We start from the raw sequence: 23,282 nt of genomic DNA, 5'->3' as shown, positions 1-23,282 counted from the left end.
AGCTCTATTAAGCAGAAGGTCTCAAGTTCAATTGCTGGTGTACGCTGAATTCGCTGTTCTCAGACAGCACATCAACCAGGGCCCTACAGTTGGCTCCAGCACTCCTCCATCTTGAAAGGGAATTATTGGGGAGGGCTTTTCATTGGAACCTGTTGGAAACAACAGTTGTTTGGGCTCACACAAAAAGAATGGGCACAAAATTCTGGATCATACCTTGGGACAAGATTGCATCTTTCAACTCAAAAAGAACCCTTCATTCATTTGACTTTCAAATAATGTTCCAGTAACATTACATGCAGTTTCTGCATGCTTTACTTCAGGATTGAGAACAAAAATCAAGACACTGATGGCTCTTGAGCAATTTGCAAATTCATCTAACATACTGCACTAAAGTGCTTTTCTTCTGCTCATTGATTACCATGGAAGCAAATTGGAAAGCTTCATTAGTTATCACTTAAATATAGAACAGACTGAGCATCTAAACATCCCAACAAAACAGTGAGCTGAAATTAATGACACAATAAAGAAACAGGGTTAACTAATAGAGTAATTTATTAACACACTTAGTCCCAAATAAACAAAATGACATGTACTATGACCATTATCTCACTTGAAACTGAATGCACACTGTAAAATTAGCCTCTTCTGTTTCTATTTGAAAAGCTCATTGTATCGGGTTGTCAGTGAGATAGGGTTGGAGCAGATTTATTGGCATTTAAAACTACAGGCCTCCTCCACTCTTATGTAACATACAGAAGCCCTCTCAGTTAGTAGCACTTGGCCATAATCATAACGTGAGATAATTCACCTCCAAAGGGTGAATGGTTTTACTTTTTGATTTTTTTGTAACTTTTATTCAAATTTTAAATGAATGAACAAATATATAATTCTATTAAAATATTCAGAGCATTTCTGGGTTTCATAAAACATCAGGCTGGAAGCAGAAATTATTTGCAGTATCCCTCCTTTTAGAATGTCTTTTTGAAAAACAAAAGATTGCTGAACCACTGAGGGGGAAATAATCTCTCAGTGCTATCTACGTTGGTAGTTTGTGAACTTCAGTAGTTTCAAGCTCACCTGCAAAGATATCAGTCTTCCCTGCTGTCAGATTTTAGAATCTTACAGCACAGAAATAGGACATTTGTTCCATTATCCTTGTGTGGACTCACTAAAAAAGCAATCCAATTGATCCCACTTTGCTGCTCTTTTTCCACAACATCACAATTTTAATTATTTTAAATATAAAACAGTCTTGGAACTCACATTTAAAAAATGGACACTGGATACAGTAGCAGTGGGCTGCCAGATTACATGGCACACATCAGCATAAAGGAAGGGCAGAAAGTATACAAAAATTAAAATTAATTTTTGCAATTCTCCTTCATCTGAAATTATTTTATGTCCAATTGTTTATTTTTGATGTTTAATTACTGTCACTTAGCTAAACATGGCAGTCTGCGGCTTTGAGGTAAATTACCAATCAATCATTATTAATGATTTTAATTGAGGAAGGAATTTGGCTTAGAAACTTTGAATAGTGCTAAAGGTCTCCATACACTTGGACAAATGGACTTTCTAATTTGAAAAGCAACTGCCAAATATCAGCTTGCACTTTGCATTCGATCCTCAATGAAGTGTTCAAACCAAAATGTCAGTCATGGGAAAGATTTACTTCGGCTACCACTAAACATTAGCAACAAGTCAGCTTTGCAAACTCTACTCTGAACTTGACAGAAATTTTCATCACAGGTATCAAAAAAACTCCGTTCGGCAGCTTTAATTGGAAAATGACCAACAGGTCAAAGTAAACCATACCTACTGTTGTATATTATTGTCGAAGTAGCTTTTTTCCTTAGAAACTGCAGAAGAAAATGGAGCAGTTTGGGAGATGTTTCCATATTACTTTAGCAAGGTGGATGAGATAGGTACCTTAAATATGAAGCCGAAACCATTGATTCAGTTCAGTTGCTCAGCACTTAACTTGGAGTCAGCACTGCAGACAGAAAAGCCCATCTGTAGTCACCACTTACGCTTTATGACCTCAGTCTGCACCAGAAACACATTAAAGTGGTATCCATAGTAATCAGATTGAATAACTAGCTTTTAGTAAGTAATATATTTTAATGCTGGATGACCAACAATCACAAACACACAGGAGATGAAATTCAAGTTTGGTGGGGCTTGCAACAAATGGTAGCAGATCAGCCACAAATTGCTCATCCCATCTGACATTCCACTGATGACGTGTATTTATACAGCACCTCCAGATGATTCTCAAGTGTTATAAAGCAAAATTTGACAGTAAACCACATTAGACAATATTTAAAGTCTGTTTAAAGTAGGTTTTAAGGAAAGCCCTTAGGGAGAAAAGTGAGGGCTGAAAACGTCTCAGGATGGAGTTCTAATACTTTGAGCTGAGCAGTTGGACTCATACGCATCAATGTTGGAGCAATTAAAATTGGACATATTCAAGAGATCACAATTCGGTGAGTACAGATACCTTGGAGGGATTAAAAAGGAAAGGCTTGCATTTATTTGTACAGTGCCTTTACATCATCGCTAAGTTCCAAAGTGCTTTACAGCCAATGAACTCGTCTTGAACTAAGGTCACTGTTGTGTTACATGAAATGGGGCAGCCAGCTTGTGAACAGCAATATGATAACAGAATGCCTGTCCTTGTAAGGCTGGTTGCTGAATAAAGTGGATTAAGGGTGATGGCCTAGTATATTATCATTAGACTGTTATTCCAGAGATCCAGGTCATGTTCTGAAGACTGAGGTTTGATTCTTGCCACGGCAGACGGAGGAATTGGAATTCAATAAAAATCTGGAATTAAGAGTTGAAAGATGAATCCATTGCCGATTGTTGGAAAAACACATCTACTTCACTAAACTTCTTTCGGGAAGGAAACTGCCTGGTCTGGTCAACACATGATTCCAGACCCACAGCAATATGGTTGACTCTTAAATGCCCGCTGGACAATAAGTGCTGGGCCAGCCAGCGATGCCCTTGTACCATGAACAAATAAAAAAAAAATGACCATGACACCAGGGATAACACCCTTTTTTGTACTCCATACCACACATATGTCCACCTTAAAGAACAGACACAACCTCAACCGAATGTCGCATCTGAAAGACTGCACCTAGGGTAACACAGCACACCTTCAGTACGAATTTGGAGCATTCTCTTAGATTATTGGGCTATCATTTCTAGTGCAGAATTTGAACACAACTTAATGATTTAGAGGCAAGTGTACAACTCACTGAGGCACAGATAGCTGAATGGCCTTCTGCTTTGGTGTATGACACATAACATGATTAGGAAAATCGGTAGAATGCGAGGATGATGTTGATCTGCAAACGGCAACTGATGCTGGACTAATTGTTAATTCTAAATCTGAGATTGGTAGATTTTGTTAATCAAAGGTATTAGGAGGTACAGGGCAAAGGTAGGTGTATACAGTTAATTTGCAAATTAGCAACCATTTCAATAAATGGTAGAACAGGCTTGACAAGCTAAATGGCTGACTACTGTTCCTATAACAGGTACATCTGAAGTTAACTTCTAAAGTTAAATTTCATCTCGAACAATGCTTGTATTTGGAATATATATAAAAAGATTTCCCCCCCAAAAATACTTTATTCTTCACACTTATGAAAATATATTTTGTAATAGTTCAACATTGTCTTTACTTAAAGTGCAAAATAGATCAGTTTCTTTCAATACAGCGTGTGACATACTGAGATGCATTTCTACACATGTGGATACAGTTTATATTCATTTCACGTCAACTATACAACCCAAAAGGTTTTTACATAGTTTCCAGCTCCTGGTGTTTCCCCATTGTGTTTATGCAGCAGGTGGGCCAAGTTCTGGTACTTCTCTCAACACACAGCGCAGAAACTCGGAAACTGCCAGACTGTAATACTAGATTGTTGATTGCTCTTTGCATGGGTCAACCTGAAGGTTTTAGGCAGACAAAAATGTATCTTTTACTGTGATGATGGCCCTCCAGCTGCTGATGTTGAACTTTACACATTTCTGGAAACAGCCTGTAGTGCACAGAATTCTACATTATGGAGCTGCTCAAGATGAATCTTGGCAAAAAACATTTAACCTTTTTCCAGATCTATTTTTAAGGAATGTGTTTTTGAAAAGCAAAGGTGCTTGGCTATCCCTTCACCACCTCACTCAACATGTGGAGGAATTCTCACCACGAGCAAAGCTACACCTTGGAGTTAGCTTAATAGTTCTGACACTTAAGCCTTCAGCAAAAGTATGTCAACAGTTTGCTCAACATTAGGATCTATTCTATCTTCCTCCTACAGGGCCTCAGATGTTACACACTGACCACAGCCTGATGGACTCTGATCAAAGATGACTTTTCTACAGAAACATTTTCAGAAGGGATAGGTGGTACACATGCATATGGTCTAACTGACCTGAGCACGTCCCAGCACCTTCAAATAATCTGATATAACAGTGAATGGGGCAGAAGATCATTCAGGCTAGTTCCCAAAGAACACAGCTGCACTTTTGCCAAGGTTTACTCTGTGAACTTACAACAGAGTCAAGATGTTGATACCATCTATGCACAGGGGCCTTTGACCTTCACAGCTCTGGTCTTGAGTTTATCAACCCTCTTACACTCAGCAAAAACAAAACACCACACAAACAAAGCAGACAAGAGAGGGCAGCCCTGCTTGATTCTAAATTTGAAAGGAAATCTTCTGATTCCTTTCTCGGACTGAAACTGCACTACTGATCTTTATGTAGAACAATTCAAATCAACTATAGATTCCTTCCCCAAAACCTATTTTGAAGAGCACACCCATTGTCTGTGTCTCTGGGTATTTTGTCAAAGGCCTCTTCATTGTCCAAACTGGTGATGCATGATTCCATACTCCTGTACTGCATATCAGCAATCAAATACCTGAGTAGCATGAGCTGAAAGCAGTGCAGGTATGATCCAGGTCGCTAACTCCAGAACAAACTTGTCCAATTAGTGATAATCTTGGTCTGAATTTCACTGCAGACATGTGACCTCTTTGAAGAATGCATATGCTACTCAAAAAAGTTACTGCAATCAAGTGACTCATTTAGTGATGATACCAACAAACATTTGATAATTTGTTCAGTGAGGCTAGTTGTGCCTATTCACAAGAGCAAGTAACTCAGCTGCATGGACCTTCTCAATTTCTCAAACTTTTTACGCAAACGATGTCAATTGGAGGGATCGCCGATTTCATGCGTTTTCAATTACTGATACGCCTGAAAATACCAAAATAAAGCATTTGTTTAAAAATACGTCCGCGAAATAATCAACATACCACCTTAAAACCCACAGCAAAGGCATTTACGTACGATGCATACTTGTATCACGTGAACTGAAAATATTAGCAAAATGCAAAAGAATGTATTTTTAAAAGACCTTAAACGCATTGAATTCTCCGAATCAACCACTCGTCATCAGCATCATTATTTCCATTAAAACCTTAAAGGCTTTACCGCCAAAATGACGTAGAGGAACCCCCGAGGCCTTTGGCGCTTTCTGCCGACTGCAATTATGCATTCACCCAACTTCCACCCCCACTTTCAAAAATAAATTGATGGAAAAATACACGAAAATTAATGCTTACGAATTTATTTTTGCGTCGGCCGAGAGACTCCGTCCCCTTTTTCTCTGTGAAGGTACTGTACTGCCTTACTGTGGGATACAGACAGACATACACAAAGCGGCGAGGCTGGGGCCATCTGCTGCTGGCAGGGGAGGGGTTCCAGGCGGCGGCACGTTACCATAGCAACATCAGGGGATTTCGTGGCGTTCTTTGGAGTTTCTCGCTTCTTGGTTCGGCTGAGAAGCAGCTGCTAGCTCAAGATTCGGAAAGCAAAGGGAAAAGGATATACATATAAATAAATATTCAAAATAGGTGGAAGCAGTTTCATAGACTGCAGCGCTACGTGTCGGAAAATCGTGAGTATCAACATATTATTTTAAATGAGAAGTGGGTGCCTTTAATAAAGGAATCGAGGAGCAGTTTGGTTTCTAACTATGAGAGCCACTGAGGTTCCCCTCGTGCTTCGAACTGTATCCTTTTCTCCTTGTTCAAAGAGAACGTTCCCTGGGAATCGGTGTCCGAACGTTCGAACTACGCCAGGCTGAGCTTGCACTTTCTAACACACCAAAAATCTTGTCCTACTTAGAAATTATTTTTAAAATGTACACCGTGGGTGGATTTTGACTACTTCCCCCTTCCCTCCACGAGCTGCGTTTTCATGATTTTAGTATGGTAAAGTGTAAAGCTATTTTTAAGGCCAACCTGAAAATGCGTTGTTTTTTTTAAATTTAAAATGATTTTTTGCGAACTTTATACTTTTTTTACGTGAGAAGTCGTAATCGTGTAATATTTGATTGGATTCGGATGCATGTAGCATTTTCCGTTTTGTCGTGTCGCCTTTAACTTCCTCATTATGAGTCGTTTTTATTTTTGTGATCTTTTTTCTTGGTCGGTGCATTTGAGATTTGTCTGTTTGAACTGGCTAGTTAGTCCAACGCTTTTGGTTACAGACGAAAATAAACATTCGCCGATTATTTTCTTTAAAAACCATTTGTTTAACGGGGGCCCGGATTCTAGGCCTGGCGGAGAATGGGAAGTTCGGTAGACGGGTTCTCGATCGTGTCAGTTTCCTGAATGAGATGTTGCAGCTTGTCGAGAGAGCGCTGAAAACTGACAGGTCCACGTGGTCGGAATGAGGAGACAGGAAGCGCCACCGCCCGGCCTTAGTGAGATAGCCCTCAGCCTGATTTCCTCTCCACCACCACCACTCCCCCCCCCCCCCCCCCCCCCCCCAAAAAAAACACTTTATGGTAAATCAAACTCTCTTCGCCATGTCCGTATATCTGTTCTCCCCACCCAAAATAAATGATGTACAATCTCATGCGGCTTGGCTAAACAAACGCAAGGATTTCTGCAGGGATTGGCCGAAAGGTTTTCTTTCCTTTAGGACTTAAATTGTCAATTGATCGAATCCTTGCTAGAATACCATTTAACCGCTGTGTATCTTGGATAATGCGATTAACATTCTTCAAGAAATTCAGTAAGATTATTGGTGAAGCAGTACTAAGACAATCATAATTACTGTACAGAGGAAGTCTGGATGCTAAAATTCGTGTATTGCAGGTTTTATACGAGATTTTTCAACTCTAAATATTTTCCACTCCCATAGGCCACACTTCATGCTTGACTTCATGGCCAATTCACAATTGTCATCCAAATAACCTTCCTTAATGTGTTAGCTTGGATAATGCTTAGCGTCATTGAAGAAGCATCACTGACAAGCTCCATCTTGTCATTTTTAAACGAGCATATACAAACAATTCAATTGGAGCTTCCCCTTGGGGCACAAAGGTCAATATTTTGCCCCTATAGCCTGGCTGAGAACAGTTGTCGATTTGCCATGTTTGGATTACTTTATTGCATGTAAGCTACTGCTTGGGAATATACATGTGCATTAATAAGGTTGTATTGAATATGCAGCACAGGCCATTCAGCCCAACCACTCGAACCACTTCAGCTTCCTCTCATCTTTCCACATCTAAACCGAACATAGAAACATCTCTCTCAAATGGATCTATACTTTTGCTTCAACAAATCTGAAAGTGAGTTCCCCATTCCCTGTTCAGTAGGCTAAATGCTGCTCAAATTTCAAATATACACAGGTTCCAGAATTGCCAACAAATTTTCCTTCTGTTGGGTATAGGGGGTCTTGTGGCACAGTAGTAGTGTCCCTACTTCTGACCTAATGAGGTTTGGGTTCAAGTTCCATCTGCTCCAGAGGTTTGTAATAATATCTGAGCAGCCTGATTACAAAAGATATCAATTCCTGAGGTGTGGCATGGTGTCAAAACTGATCATCTGCTGACTCCCAAATCCAGCGGAGATAAATGACTTTTTATAACTGAGGGAGGAGTCATGGATTAAATTAATTTCCTCTAAATATAATCTTGTATATATTGAATATGTAAGCATGGAAGAAAACAATGCATTCATATATTTTAAATGTCCTCAACTTCTCACATGGCTTTTGAGGAAGCAATCGCATATTTCAGCTTGGATATTCTAGTGCTTTCTACCCATCAATAATCTGAATAGAATGTACTCTAACCCCTCAAGAAGGGCTAATGCCCGAAACGTCGATTCTCCTGTTCCCTAGATGCTGCCTGACCTGCTGCGCTTTTCCAGCAACACATTTCCACCTCTGATCTCCAGCATCTGCAGACCTCACTTTCTCCTCACCGCTTTACTCTATTTAACTATCCATGGCCATTTCCATCCTGAGTGCTCCATTCTTTTCATTCAAAGGGCAAGCTTCTCTCAGGCTGTTCTGCTGGTGACATTGTAATATGACATTATTCAGTAATAGCTCAGGGGTGACAATCATACCACAAATAAACCTGTTGGACTATAACCCGATGTTGTGTGATTTTTAACATTCTACTTGTGAAGGAGAACATTAGCCAGGGTTCATGTTTCTAATCACTATCCACAAGCTCCCACAGTGTAGTAGCCCACCAATACTCATTGCGTGGACTACTGCACATCTCAGACAAAATACTCAATGACTATTCGTTTCTGTAAGGCTATTGAGCTACTACCTAAAGAACAAAAAGGGAGAAAAAAAAATTATGTTTGTATATGCAATGATGGTTAATATTACTCTTCAGTTCTTTCTGCCCGAAAATAGTTCTGATCCACAGGTTAGGCAACAAGGAAGGTCTTCATTCCACTCTGTACTACTGGCACCTATCTGACTCTTAACCATCCAACCCAACTGTCTCTTAAAGAGTTTTGAGTTTCTGTGATAACATGCACATTTATATGCATATTGTAGTTCGAAGGTATGAATAGTAATGGTAAAAGTTCTAATAATTGTTCTATCACATGGCTGACCATGAATTTCTCCCACTGTTGTAACTTCTGCTAACATACTCTAAGGCAAGAGGCAAGTTAATACGCAACCTATTTTGGGGGCATTTGGGGGCTATTGAGTCCTGGAGTGGGACCTGAACCTGGAGTTTATATCTCAGAGGAAGTGATACTACTCACTGTGTCACAAGTCCTTGAACATAGTATCGTTATAGATGATAAAGCTAGCTTTTTCAACAGAATCCTTTATTTCAGGAAAGTTTTCGAATTCTGTTTAAGTCTGTCTTTTCTTATTTAAATTGCAGGACTTCAATTGAAATGACTATCTTGTGCTGACATTGACCAGTTGAAGTTTGATTGAACTGATTAGAATATAATCCTTTGGGTAAGTGTGAAAGATTATGATGTCACTGCACTTTTCTTCCAATGGTTATTTTCTTTTTATTTCCTACTGTAAATTTGTACAGTGGCAGCAGCACATGTACTTGTTGGTCACCATTACTGACACTTTGCAATCAATGATGCAAGCTAGGCCAACACTTTTCCTAGCCATTATTAAATACTTCAATACAAGCATTGAAAATATCAAGTTATGAGATTTCTGCATTCCCCCAACTAAATTGTTTCACTATTGCTGTGCCTTCAGTTGCCTAGGCCCAAGGTCTGGCATTCCCTCCCTTCCACCTCTGTACCTTGGTTTTAACTTAAAGTATTTGTTAAAATCTACTACTTTGATCAAGTTTTCTGCAGTCCTCACTTTTGCCTACTTTGATCAAGTTGTCAGACCTAATATTTTCTTGGCTCACTGTCACACTTTGTTTTATAATGCTCCTGTGAAATGCCTGTGCTATTTCATAATGTTAAAAGTGTATATAAATACAGCTTGTTGTAACTTAAGAGGAATCTTGCCTCTTTTAGTCATTTCTTTTTATGGTTAAAGAGCCCTAGTTTCTTGAATTGTCCCTCATAACCTAATTACTAGCCTTCTGATTACACTGTACACCATCATGACTACAATGTGATTGCTCTCTTTCACTGTCCTCTTCACTACTCCTACTCTTCATCTCTGCCCTCAACATTTTAAGTCGACTTGGAGTTTTCAGTTCCAATTTCTGAAATTCAAGAACTGTTTCTCTTTCACCCTTTTTTTTGGGAGGGCTTTGCTTAATTTTCTTTTTCCTCTGCTTTTAACCGTTTATCTCTCAGCCCCCTTGGGCTAGAAGCCTAATTCCTGATGAAGGGCTTATGCTTGAAACATTGATTCTCCTGCTCCTCGGATGTTCCCTGACTGGCTGTGCTTTTCCAGCACCACACTCTCCAACTTGCTCACTTGCTATAAAACTTCCAAAGTGACTACTTCTGCTCCTGGGAAACTCTTAGTGACTGAAAGTGCCATTATTACACAAGCGTACCCTATTCAAACCAACCAAATGCAACACCCGAAACAAAAGACACCAACACTGCCTTTGAATCCAATTATCCTAAACTCAACCTAGAATTAGGATTTTGATCCCGGATATGCCCCTAGTTTGTTATGGACCAGACTAAACCTCCTCAAAATATATTAAGGAGATAGCTTAGACCTTAACTCTTTCTTATTTTAAAGGCAAGTGCCAGGTGCTGGCTTGGATGCAATTTGATTGGTCAAACTACCAGATTTGAAGTAAAATACACTACAGCTAAAATAAAAACAAAATTAAAATAAAATAAAAGAACTGGCTTACTTACAACTCTATTGAAGTGATTAACAAATTAATCAATATATAAACTCCTCCTACTAATTAATCCAATATAGTAACTTCCGATAAACACACTCTAGGTAAAGGCAAATTCAGCAATATCGATTGTCTCACCGGCAATTCTCTAGATCAGGAGGAAAGAAACATTGATTAAACTGTGTGTGTGTGTGTGTGTGTGTTTGTGTATTTATATTTATATATATCTATAGCAGGGAGCAGCTTCCAAACCCAGGTTCATGACCCCAGAAATTGATGCTAAAATGAAAGATCCTAGTTCTGTGGGAGCTTGACGACACCCATTAGGCTGCTTCTATTGTACCAACTTGGTGGGGGGGGGGAAAGACAACCAAGACCTCACAAACTGCTTACTTTGGGCTTTGAAGCAAAGTGATATGCACCTCAGATCTTAACTTTTCTTAATTTAAAAAAAGAAGACAAAATACACCTCTTAAAGTCATAGTATCATTACAACAAGTATCTCGAGGCCTATTAGCTGTCACAAGTAATATGGAGAATTTTAGAAGTAATTAATGACATAATAAGTACACTTGTAAAATCACAATGAGATGAGACAGAATCAGCATGATTCGTCAAAGGGAAACTGATAAATCTATCCAGTGTTGATAAGAAGGAACTGTTGTATATCTAGATTTTAAGACGACCTTTGATAAGATGCTTTAGAGGAAGTTGTTTCACAACATTAGAGATCATAGATCTAAAATAATGTATTAATATGGGTTGAGGATAGGTCTTTACATAGAAATAAAATAGTAGAAATTTAATGGTTTACTTTCAGAATGTCATGTTGTAACACAGATCAGTGTAGGCTCAGCTATATACAGTCTACGTTAATAACTTAAATGCATCATGCTTAGTCCTCTCATTTAGGTAAATATGTAAGCTGTGAGGAGGACGCAAAGAAGCTGAAAATAAATATAGATCAGTCAGCAAGTTTGTAGCAGATAGGGTAAAATATCAGAAAGTGTGAAATTATCTAGTTTGGTAGGAGGAATGGAAAAGTAGAATTGTTTTCAAATGGTTGGAGACTGGAAATGTTAAAATTTCAAAGAATTTAGAAATTCTGATACACAAAATACATCAAGATGATATACAGGTACACTAAGCAATTAGGAAGTCAAGTGGCATGTTGGCCTTCATAGCAAGGGGGTGAGAGCATAAGAATACAGAAATCTTGTTGCAATTTTGTTGAACTTTACAGAGACCGCCTTACAGGGAGTGCAATAAAATCCACTAGAATGATTTTTCAGATGAGAGAGAAATTCTATGCAAAGAGGTTGAGTAGAATGAGCCTATGAAGTTTGGAAGAGATGAGAGAATGAGCTCAACTGAAACATAAAATTCTTAGAAGGTTTGACAAGGCAGATGAGGCAGCTGTGTCTCTAGTTATTCTAAAACAAGGAGTAATCATTTTAGGATAAGCGTTTGATCATTTAGGATTGAGATAAGAAGATATTTCTTCACTGAGGATTTGAATTTTTGGAATTCTGTGGATGCTTAGTTGATGAGATCAAAACGCTTTTGGGCACTAAGTGAATCAAGATATGTGACAATAGGACAGAAAAGCAAAGGTGATCTGAAGTTCATTCATGATCTTATAAAATGGTGCAGGTTTGATGGCTTTCCTTTGTTCTTTTGAAGGAAAAATAATTTGAGGGGGACAACAGAGGGTTCTGTTCCCCATGGAACCAAGCACTTTAGCATGATTCACTGATTTCTTATGTAAGAAGGAACATTTTGTTTAATTAGAAGAATTTTGGGGGGGGGGCACAAAGACAAGATGGGAGCGTGAGATCTTGGTTTTAAATGTGGTTGAGTTCTGAGCAAGTTACTTGTTGGTAGAAACTAGTGGGAAAAGAATTTTTATTGTCCAATTCAGCATTGAGCCAATGTGTCTGCTACTGTCAACAATAAAACCATTGCACATTCAATATTCTAAGCAGGACATTCAGTTCACACAAAAGCTACAAAATGCTTCATTTTGTATGAACCAGTCATTTATTAATTTTCTCTGGTTTGAAATCAAATTCCTTAACTTTAGCTGTGTTGTGAAGGGTTTCGGAATATATCATGATATGGAAGAATTGCATGTAATCTACAGGTATTCTCATCCTGTTTGATTTCTTCACGATGTCAGAAAGTATTAATATATAAGGTAATATTCCTTTAGTTCGGGGTAGTCTATTAGCTTGGATAAAGGATTGCAGGAACTTGGGATTAATGAATCCTTTTGAGGGTGGCATGAAGTTACTAGTGGGGTGCTACAGGGTTTGGTCCTCAAGGCTCCAAATATTTACAATCTATGTTGACTTGGATGTAGGTAGAAAGTAATAGAGCCAGAGTTGCAGATCTGACAAAAATAGGTGAGAAAGTAGGTTGCAATGAAGAAATAAGAAATTTACAAATGGTTATGGAAAGGTTGGGTGAATGGGCCAAAACTTGGCAGATGAAGTTTGAATAAGTGTGACATTATCCATTTTGGTCAGAGGAATAGAAAGGCAGCTTATTATCTAAATGGAGAGAAACTTCAGAGTGCTTTGGTGCAGAGGGATCTGAGTCTATTCTTGCATGAGCTCCAGAAAATTAATATGCAGGTGCAGCAGGTAATAAAGAAGGCAAATGTAATTTTGGCATTTTATTGCTAGAGAAACAGTGTATAAAAGTAGGCAGGTGTTGCTGCAACTGTACAAGGCATTAATGAGACTACATCTGGACTATTGCATATAATTTTGGACCCCTGACTCAAGGAGGCAAATAGCTGTACTGGAGGCAGTTCAAAAGAGGTTCACAAAATTGATTCTAAAGTTGAGGGATTTGTCTTGTGAAGAGAGATTGAGCAGTTTAAGCCTATACTGTCTGTAGTTTAGATGAATGAGGATGTCTAATTGAGACATATAAGATACTAGAGGAGATTGGCAAAGTACTTGCAGAAACAATGATTCCACATGTGGGACAATCTAGAACAAGAAGTTGTAGTTATAGGACAAGTGGTAGCCAACTTAAAAGATGAGAAAAAATTACTTCTCTCTTCAAAGGTTGTCAATCTTGGATTTCACAACCTCTGAGCAGTACTATGGATGCCGGGACATTTTGTAAACTTAAGGAGGCGATAGACAGATTTTTAGTTGGTAAGGGGTTGAAGGGTTATGGAGTGGGCAGGAAAGTGGAGTTCGGGCAGAGACAAGATCAACCATGATTGTATCAAATGGATTAAGGGGCTAAATTACCTACTCTTGTTTTCCTAGTTCTTATGTGCTATTCTTACTGCATCTCCGATTTAAATTTGTGTTCATTCCAATATCATAGAATTTTACAGACCCAAATGAGGCCATTTGACCCATTGTATCTATACCAGCTCTCTAAAGTGCCACCCAGCTAGTTTTATTGTTGAGCTCTATTTCCATAGCCCTCTAACATCTTTACTTTCAAATATATATCCATCTTTCTTTTGAAACCTCCTATGGAATCCACCTTCACACTCTCCCAGCTAGCACCTTTCCAAATCCAAAGAACTTGAGTCATGAAGTTTCTCCTCATCTCACTCCAGTTCTCTTGCTGACAGTCTTGAAGTTGTGACCCCTAGTTACTGACATACCAAATAGTGTAAACAGAATATCTTTCTTAACCCTGGCAAAATTGTTCATAATTTTAAACACCTCAGTAAGGTCAAATTTGATTTTTCATTGCTACAAGGTGAATAAGCCCATTTCTCTAATTTTCCTTGTTTGTAAAATCTTTATTTCTGATATCATTCCATCATCCAGAACATTTTCTCCAATATGGCTGCTGAATATATAGGCCTTGCACTAAAGATTCCACATTCATTTGGAGGGAAATCATAATATTTCAAATGTTCCTAGCTGTTAGTGAAGTGTTCCATTGTTGACAAGAATGAAACTGTTCTCAGCTTTGCAGTCTCCTGCTCTCTCCCACTCCTTCCTTTCTGTCTATCTTGTAGCTTCCTGCTCTCTGCCACCTCCACCTCCAGCCTTGCTTTTTATGCCCAGCTTCCATAAGCCTGCATGCAAGCCTTCTGTCAACCCTGAAAGTTTATGAATTCCTCAGAGGGCAGACAGCTGTCTTGGCAAAAAAGGCAACTCTTCACCCCATTTATCCATCCAAGCAAAAACGGCAGTTCCCAATCCTGGCTCCCCCTCTCAGCTTGACTCCAGTACCTGCCATTCCCTTTGTTTTATTTTGGCAAAATGATAAATGCCTCCTGGCTCTGGCCTTTTGCTGCTCCAGCTTGCTGCCACCCTTCTTCCCCCACTTCCCTGCTCTTGACCTTCCCCAGCCCCAACTTCTGTCTCTTCCCACCACCTCCCCGCCCCCTTAGCCAATCCAACTCCTCAGGCATTTTCCATGTAAACTATAAATTAGTCAAATGCATTTCTAATTGCCTTCTAAATGTTCGGGAATCTGATTCTACTGCCATTTCAGGTAATACATTCCAGATCTTAACTCTGTTTGAAGAAGTTTTGTATTTCTCTGTAGCTCTTTCACAAGTTATTTTGATTTTGAATACCTCTATTGTCTTCTCTGCTTAGAATCATTGAATAGTAGAGCACAGAAAGAAGCTACTCAACCCATGCTCTGGCACTTTTGGAGAGTATTCATTTCCAATCATACAGTACTGAAGAGGCCCTTTGGCCCTTGGAGTCTATATTGGCAAAAATACACCACAACTTACATTTGTCCCACTTTCTCACACTCAGTACTTTTTCTGTAAAGATTTGACATGATTTCTTTGATTTATGTACACAATACTTATATTTACAAAGCCACAAATTCCACATGCTTCCTGAAACACCTTCTCTATTCATGATTGAATATCCAAACCGTAGACAGAAGGAAATGGTTTTTTACCTCAAAGATTGTGGGACTCCTCCCAGGACAAAACAGCCCACTTGATTGGTACCGGATCCACGAACATCCAATCCTTCCACCACGAATGCTCAGTACTGGTGTATACCATCTACTAGATGCACTGCAGAAATTCGCCAAGGCTGCTTAGATAGTACCTTCCAAACCCATGACCACAACAGTCTAGAAAATCAAGGACAGCAAATATGTAGCAATGCCACTATCTAAAAGATCCCTTCCAAGCCACTTGCTTGGAAATATATCACCATTCCTTCAATATTGCTGAATCAAAATTCTGGAACTCCACCTCTAATAGATGTACCTATACCAAATGGATTGCACATTTCAGGAAGGCTGCTTATTACCACCTTCTCAAGACAAAATAAGGATGGGCAATAAATGCTGATCCAACCATCATCATTCACGTCCCTTGAGTGAATAAAATCTATGGAACAGGTTACTGGCTGGGATGGATATCCCTGGTACAAAAGATAGACAGTATAACATTTCTTAAGTTCAGAATGGTCTCCTGGACAAGCTTTGGTCACCAGAGAACATTTTCCAGGTTTCATCCTCAATGACCCCCATACTAATAGTCACAGAGCACCTATTGATATATCTTCAACAAAGCTCTTGGCCATCTGTCTGTTCCAATCGAAATGGATCAGTGTTAAATTGTTTGAAACTGTTCCTATGAAGCATTCTGGGACATTCATTAGCATTTTAAACTTAGTATAATGTAAGTTGTTGGTATTGAGTTTTGTTCAAATGAAACCTGAATACAGTACCAGAGGGTATTGGAAGCCACGGGAAATATAGCACAGTATAGGCTACTGTCTTAGGGAAAGGAAGAGCATTACGGAGGGGGATATCACCACTTTCAGAACTGAAAAGAATAATTTCTAATTAGTGGAGCTGATAACTTCAGGCCTTGCATTTACAAAGCCAAATAATGAATTCATGGAACAACAGTTGAACGTTGTGGTATCAGATTGTTTTTTTTTATTATCACTGGTGCCCTCTTTGTACTGGAATGGGTGGGGCAAACCCTGAAGTTTGGCTGTTGAGTTGCTGAAGCAGGTGAGCATTGTGTTGCTAATTGGATATTTTAACTAAATATCTACTCAACAGTATGGTTGACATCTTTAATAGAAAAGCTCAAGGGAATAGGGTAGCAGTCAGAGCTGTAAATAACACTTTTATCTCTGGTATTATCTTGATTGAGTGTATTGTTCAGTTGTGTATCATACAAAAGACTGCATATTTTGAACTGACCTAGTTAACAGCTTCATAGAATATAGAAAATAATTTAGAAAAGCTTGACTGTTTATTTCCTGTATAACTTCAGAGTTTATTTTTGTGATGAGTGTCAAGGGACAGTTAACATAAATTGTGGGGGCTTGAGATGATTTTTTTTTGGCCTGCCTTCTTCAGTGAGATCATTCTTTGTTTATTTTCCCTTCTTCCCCCCCCCCCCCCCCCCCATCGTCAACTGTCCTAGGTCTTTGACACTCTAATTAGTGAATAGTTGAGTTAAATTTATTTTGTTCACAATGGTGATCAGATTAGATTAAATTCGAGCACATTGGATTTAAATATAATTCAGTTTACTAATGGAATTATATGTAAATACTCAATTGTGCTTTTATCAATGCAGGATGAGCAATGGACGTACGGTTAGTATTTTATGGGTTGAATAACTGAAGGACTAATTTAAAACTTAGAGTCGTAGAGACGTACAGCATGGAAACAGACCCTTCGGTCCAATTCATCCATGCCGACCAAATATCCCATGCTCTCAATGGTTCTGAAACTCTCACTCTTGTAAAATTGAGAAAAGGTAATCAAGTAAAAATGGTGACATATTTCTCAATTTTTGTTACACTTCACAAAAAAACTGGAATTTGCATCCCAGTTTTCTTGCGTGTCTCCATCTTCTGCCAAGACTTGGAGGAGCCGGTGTTGGACTGGGGTGGACAAAATTAAAAATCTCACAATACCAGGTTATAGTCCAATAGGAAGAATCAGTGCTTCGAAAGCTAGTGTTTCCAAATAAATCTGTTGGACTATAACCTGGTGTTGTGATTTTTAACTCAACCTTCTGCAACATTGTAAATGGCTATTCCACACCTTAATTGTGCACCCTGTGAGAAATTAACATTTTCATTTCTAGCCGTTTGAGACCCAAAGATTGTTTCAATCAGGGTATGATTTGGACTAATCTCGCAGGTTATAGATTGCATCCACTCAAGTGCTGCTCTCACCTTCTGGTAACCACGCAGACACATTTTATACATGAATTTGGTAGAATATATTCATCCATTGCAATATTAAAAACAAACTCCACAGATACTGCACATGGGAAAGGAACTTAAGTGACAGTAGTCCAAGGTGGTAGTGCTCACAGGCTTAAGGGTTGCTGTTGTGGAAACCTCAAAGTTCTGCAGTGCATCTTGCAGACAGTACACACATCAGCCACAATGTGCTAGTGGAGGGAATGAATATTAAAGGCAGGGAAGGGTGAAGTCCTAATTAAGCAAGCTGCTTTATGACCTTCTTGTGACAACCTGTTCTCAGCAGCTTGCCAATCTGTTCTTACCACTTGTCAAAGGTTTGTCCAGCAACCTGTATTGCTGTTCAATCCAAGTAGCTGAATATTGGGAAATTTGACCCATGAGAAATTTTGTCCTACGATCATGCCCAGCTGTTCCACAGAGCAGCCATTTTTCAGTATTGTTTAAGATTGTCTAAAGTACTGGTCCAAGATAAAATTCAGCATTACTAATTCTGATATGCAATGAAAGAAATGATCTAAGGTGGAATGGTGTATTTTTTTTTCTCTGACTATCTTAATTTTTCTTTGGCAGATGTGAGGCTTAAATGGGTCCAGTTATTGGCATGTCTCCAACGAAGAAAACTGAGACCCCAGGAATAGGGGAGACTTGCAGTTTGAATTCAAGTTGCCCCATTGACAGTTTGCCAGACATGGCTGGTGCAACAAGCATGAAAGCCATTTCTGCAAACAAAGGAATAATGGATGATGAAGAGCTCACAAACCTGAACTGGCTTCATGAAAATAAAAATCTCCTAAAAAACTTCAGCCTGGGTAATGAGGTGCTTCGCAGTGTTAGTCCTACACGTGACATCACTGAAGAAGATTCTATGTCTTCACCTCTTTCAGATTCTCTGAACAATGACCAGCGCGGATTAAACTCCAAGCCTCCATATTCTTTCAGCTGCCTTATTTTTATGGCAATTGAACACTCGGCCAGAAAATGCCTTCCAGTTAAGGATATTTATAATTGGATATTGGAACGTTTCCCATATTTTACCAATGCACCTACTGGTTGGAAGAACTCTGTTAGGCACAATCTTTCCTTGAACAAATGTTTCCGGAAGGTGGAGAAAGACCATGGCAAGGTAAGCATACGTTGCTCAATGCCTCAACGTTATCCATGTCTTCTACTTAATAGCTGTCAGCTAGTAGGTGTACAATACTGGAAATTGGGTGTCACACTTACTAGTAAGAGTAAGGTTCAGATTTGATTCCTGGTCTGTGTCTGTATTTAATAAATATGAGCATTGATGGAAATTAAACTAGAGTTCCTGCTTCCAAATATTTTAGTTTTCTAGCAGAATTCCTGGATGTAAGTGCTATGTCATGATGAGAGGCTGAGTAGGTCAGGCCTTTATTTATTGTGTATGGAAACGTAGAAAATTGTGAGCAAACTGAGTGGAGAAGATGCATCCACTCACGAAGGGAATTTGAAACAAGATGGGCACAGTTTCAAATGAGATTTCTCATTTCAGGCTGGGAAGGAGGTATTCCTATTTTCAGAGGCTCATGTGTTTTTGGAATCTGTTTTCCAGAGATTTGAAGGCAGGATCTTAGAGTATATCCATAGTTGGGTTCTGCAGATTTCTGATCCACTCTGGTTAAGTATTATGATTGAAAGTAATGTGATGGATGTTATTGATATGGACTTTAGCAAGGGCTTTGACAAGGTCCCTCATTGTAGGCTGTTACAGGAGGTGAAGTCACTTAAGGAGTGGCTCAATTGTTAGCACTGTTGCCTTAAGTGCCAGGGACCCGGGTTTGATTCCAGCCTTGGGCGACTGTCTGTGGAGTTTGCACACTTTTGCCCGTGTCTGCATGGGTTTCCTCCAGGTGCTCCGGTTTCCTCCCACAGTCCAAAGATGTGCAGGTTAGATGAATTGGCCATGCTGAATTGCCCATAGTGTTCAGGGATGTCTGGGTTAGGTGCATTAGTCAGGGGTACATGTAGGATAATAGGGTAGGGGAGTGGTTCTGGCTGGGATACTCTTTGGAGGGTCAGTGTGGACTTGGTGATCCATGGCGAGTTGGTAAGATGGATACAAACCTGGGTTGGTCACAAGACTGAGTAGCGTTAGAAAGGTGTTTTCCAACTGGAGATCTGTGACCAGGGTGTCCTTACTTGTAATATAAGTAATTTTGGAGGAGAATGTAAGTTTGTGGATGACACCAAAGTGGGGCAGCAGCAGATAGTGAGGAGGATTGCCAGAGGATACAACAGCAAATAGATAGGCCGGATACTTGGGTGGAGATATGGGAGATGGAATTTAGTCCATACAAATGTGAGGTAATGCAGGAGGGAAGTATACAGTAAATGGCAGAATCCTTAATAGCATTAACATATAGAGAGATCTATAGCTCCACAGTTTCCTCAAAGTGGCAACACGAGTGGATAAGGAGGTTGAGAAGCTCTACGGCATGTTTTCTTTCATCAGTTAGGACATAGAGTATAAAATTTGGCAAGTTGTGATTGTATGGAACTTTATGCAAACATTCCAAATGGTTTAACTAAAGTTTTGGTCACCACATCGCCAGAAAGATGTGGAGGCTTTGGAGAGGGCACAGAAAAGGTTTGCGTGTCACCATAGCCTTAGCAGATTAAAGGGCTGCTCTCTCATTAGACTGAAAAGGTTTACCAGAATGTTATCTGGTTTGGGAGCTATTAGCTGTGAGGAGAGATTGGACAAACTTAGTTTGTTTTCACTTGAATGTCAAAGGCTGAGGGGGCGACCTGATAGAGGTTTACATAAGTTTGAGAGGAATGGATAGTTGGAATCTTTTCCCAGCTTAGAAATGTCAGTTATTAAAGGACATAGGTGTGAGGTAAAAAGGAAAATGTTTAAGTGAGATGTGAGAGGCAAATGTTTTTTTATACAGATGGTGGTAAATGCCTAGAATGCACTGCCAGAGGAGCTGGTAGAAGCGGGTACAAAAGCAATATTTAAGAGGCATCTTAACAGATACTTGATTAGGCAGGGAGGGAATAGACGTCTACAGACAACGTAGAGGCAAACGGTTTTTTGTTTACAAAGGCATTGAGCTAGTGCAGGCTTGTCAGCCGAAGGGCCATCCCTGTGTTGAGCTGTGTTAGTTCTTTGTTATGGAGGATGTGCAGGAAAGTGGAGTTCAGGCCACAATCTGATCGTATTGATAAGCACAGTAATGTCAAAAGGCCAAATGGCCAACTCTATTTTTTCTACTTTCTTTTATCCTGAAGTATTATCACCACCAATAAATCACCTGTTTTTCCACTGATGAAATTATGTGCAATGTTTGGCAAGGGCAATGCAGAGCTTCTATTTCTTGTGTTTTTATGTAACTAAGTTCAGTTGTGGTTTTCTTTTGACTGAAGTTGCAAATTAAGAATAGACACTTGGGTGGGGAGGAGATACAGGAGGAGTTCTATACCAGTTGAACTATAACCTCTGAGTCACCAGGAGAGTGGCTGATATGTGTAAACATTATTATACTGAGACGTTGGTGGTTTTGATGGAGTTCATAATCTTTGGAATGAAAGTTTTCAAATTATTAATAAATAATGGATCTATAACAGATTTTAAAAAAATAATATAGAAACTTATGAGTAATCTAGAGTAGAGTACTTGTATCCACAAATCTGTCCTGTCCTTTTATGGCAGCCATTTTCAACGGTTTTGGTTTCTAATGGATTAGTAATTATGGATTCACCATCCAGATTGCAGCACCGTATGACCCTCTACATTTTGTCTCACCGGTGTAAAGGTGAGCAATGAGTACTGCAGACCAGATTGAATGAAGTGCAGGTAAATCACTGTTTCACCTGGAAGGTGGCTGGAGCCTTTGATAGTGAGGAGTGAGAAGGTAAATGGGAAGGAGTTGCACCTTCTGATTGCATGGGAAGGTGTTACTAGTGGAAGAGTAATGGATCAGAAAATTCTGGAAGGAATGGTCCCTGTGAAATGCTAACAAGGTAGCGGAGGGTAATACGTGTTTGCTGGTATCCTGCTGGAAGTGATGGAAATGGTGCCCAGGTTAAGACCACTGTTTTCAGGCCACTGTTTAATTGTAGCACTGCTGAGTCTAATTCTCTTGGTCAACAGAAGCAGATTCGTAATCGCTTTAGGAGTTCTCTGGATCTCTTTTTTTTCTTGTTGGGGAGGGTTAGGTTATTTCATTGTCAGAAAACTCAGTAGGAAATAGCCGGATTTCTTTTTTATTTTGTTTCTTTTCAAGTTTCTTTATCTGTGATTATTCACTGTTTATTTAAAACTTCATTTCAAGCGTGACTTATAAACTTAAAAGCGTGTCAAAAAATTTTATTCTGTTTGTTTACACTTTTCCTATGTTTAGATTTTTTTGAGCCTGTCTGGCTTCAGAATGTAAAATTTTACTCCCACACAAAGGCAAAAATCATCTGTTTTGTAATGATCTTTTCACCTTGCTTCATGTTGTTTCTGCTACCACAAAGTTAGAATCTGAAGTAAAAGGCACAAGTTAATTTGTCTGCAAAATTGTAATGTGCATGCATTTGCAGACATTGGTAACTCTAGTATTCCTATTCGAGACATGTATATTCTCCATGTTCTAAGATATTTAAGGTGCTATATACAGAACAACCTTGATTATTTGAATAAGAGGTATGGGCGCAGGTTTCGCAATTCCTGTGGTGGCAGGGGAAGGTGCCGGGAGGGGAGGGTGGGTTGGTTGGGGGCCTGCACCTGACTAGGGAGTTGCAGAGGGAACTGTCTTTATGGAAAGCGGATGAGGGAAATATATGGGGTCCATTTGTAGATGGTGGAGGATGATATGATGTATATGGAGGCTGGTGGGGTAGGAGGTGAGAACCAGGGAGGGTTCTGTCCTTGTTGCGGGTGGAGGGGTGGGTTTCAAGGGCGCAGGTGCAGGAAGTGGATGATATACCCTGGAGGGCATAATCAACCACGTGGGACGGGAAATTGCGGTCTTTAAAGAATGAGGTCATCTGGTCTGTTCTGTGGTGGAACGGGTCCTCCAGCAGATGAGGTGGAGGAATTGGGAATAAGGGATAGCATTTTTACAGGAGGCAGGATGGGAGGAGGTGTAGTCTAGGTAGCTGTGGGAGTCAGTGGGTTTGTAGATGTCAGTGTTGGTCACCATTGACTGAGATGGAGAGGTCCAGGAAGGGGAGGGAGGTGTCTGAGATGGCCCAGATGAATTTAAGGTCTGGGTGGAATGAATTGGTGAAGTTGATGAACTGTTCAACCTCCTTGTGTCACCAATGCCGTCATCAATGTAGGGGAGGAAAAGGCGGGAAATGGTGCCAGTGTAACTATGGAATTTGGGCTGTTCCACGTAGCTGACAGAGGCCACAGCTGTGCCTGTCCATATGGGTGCCCATGGCTACCCCCTTTCGTCTGGAGGAAGCGGGGGGATTCAAAG

General features: G+C 39.7%; 1 protein-coding gene and 1 long non-coding RNA gene across 9 annotated transcripts in view; one reads left to right on the top strand and one right to left on the bottom strand.

The window, feature by feature from the left end:
* Positions 1–529: 529 nt before the first annotated feature.
* Positions 530–23,282, bottom strand: part of LOC122548002 (uncharacterized) — a 116,464-nt gene continuing 93,711 nt past the window's right edge. For 3 of the 8 annotated variants that reach the window (XR_015758378.1, XR_015758377.1, XR_015758375.1), the window contains 3 exons: positions 15,554–15,733; positions 5,643–5,871; positions 530–5,274 (listed from right to left, as the gene is read on the bottom strand). This is a non-coding gene — a long non-coding RNA (uncharacterized LOC122548002). Of the gene's footprint in view, positions 5,275–5,642; positions 5,876–6,323; positions 6,764–15,553; positions 15,734–23,282 lie in introns of those variants that run through there. The other 5 variants (XR_015758379.1, XR_015758376.1, XR_015758380.1 and 2 more) reach the window with 4 other exon arrangements.
* LOC122552719 (forkhead box protein N2-like) overlaps positions 5,829–23,282 on the top strand; it is a 67,893-nt gene continuing 50,439 nt past the window's right edge. The window contains exons 1-3 of the mRNA XM_087991258.1: positions 5,829–5,977; positions 9,236–9,315; positions 18,418–18,970. Of these exons, the coding sequence (XP_087847384.1) occupies positions 18,431–18,970 (540 nt within the window). The 5' untranslated portion in view covers positions 5,829–5,977; positions 9,236–9,315; positions 18,418–18,430. The remainder of the gene's footprint in view (positions 5,978–9,235; positions 9,316–18,417; positions 18,971–23,282) is intronic.

Source organism: Chiloscyllium plagiosum, unplaced genomic scaffold (genome assembly GCF_037043375.1).
Source record: "Chiloscyllium plagiosum isolate Xiang-an unplaced genomic scaffold, Cpla_swu_hap1 HiC_scaffold_10, whole genome shotgun sequence".
Lineage (NCBI taxonomy): Eukaryota > Metazoa > Chordata > Chondrichthyes > Orectolobiformes > Hemiscylliidae > Chiloscyllium > Chiloscyllium plagiosum.
This window is presented reverse-complemented; position numbering and strand designations above follow the sequence as displayed.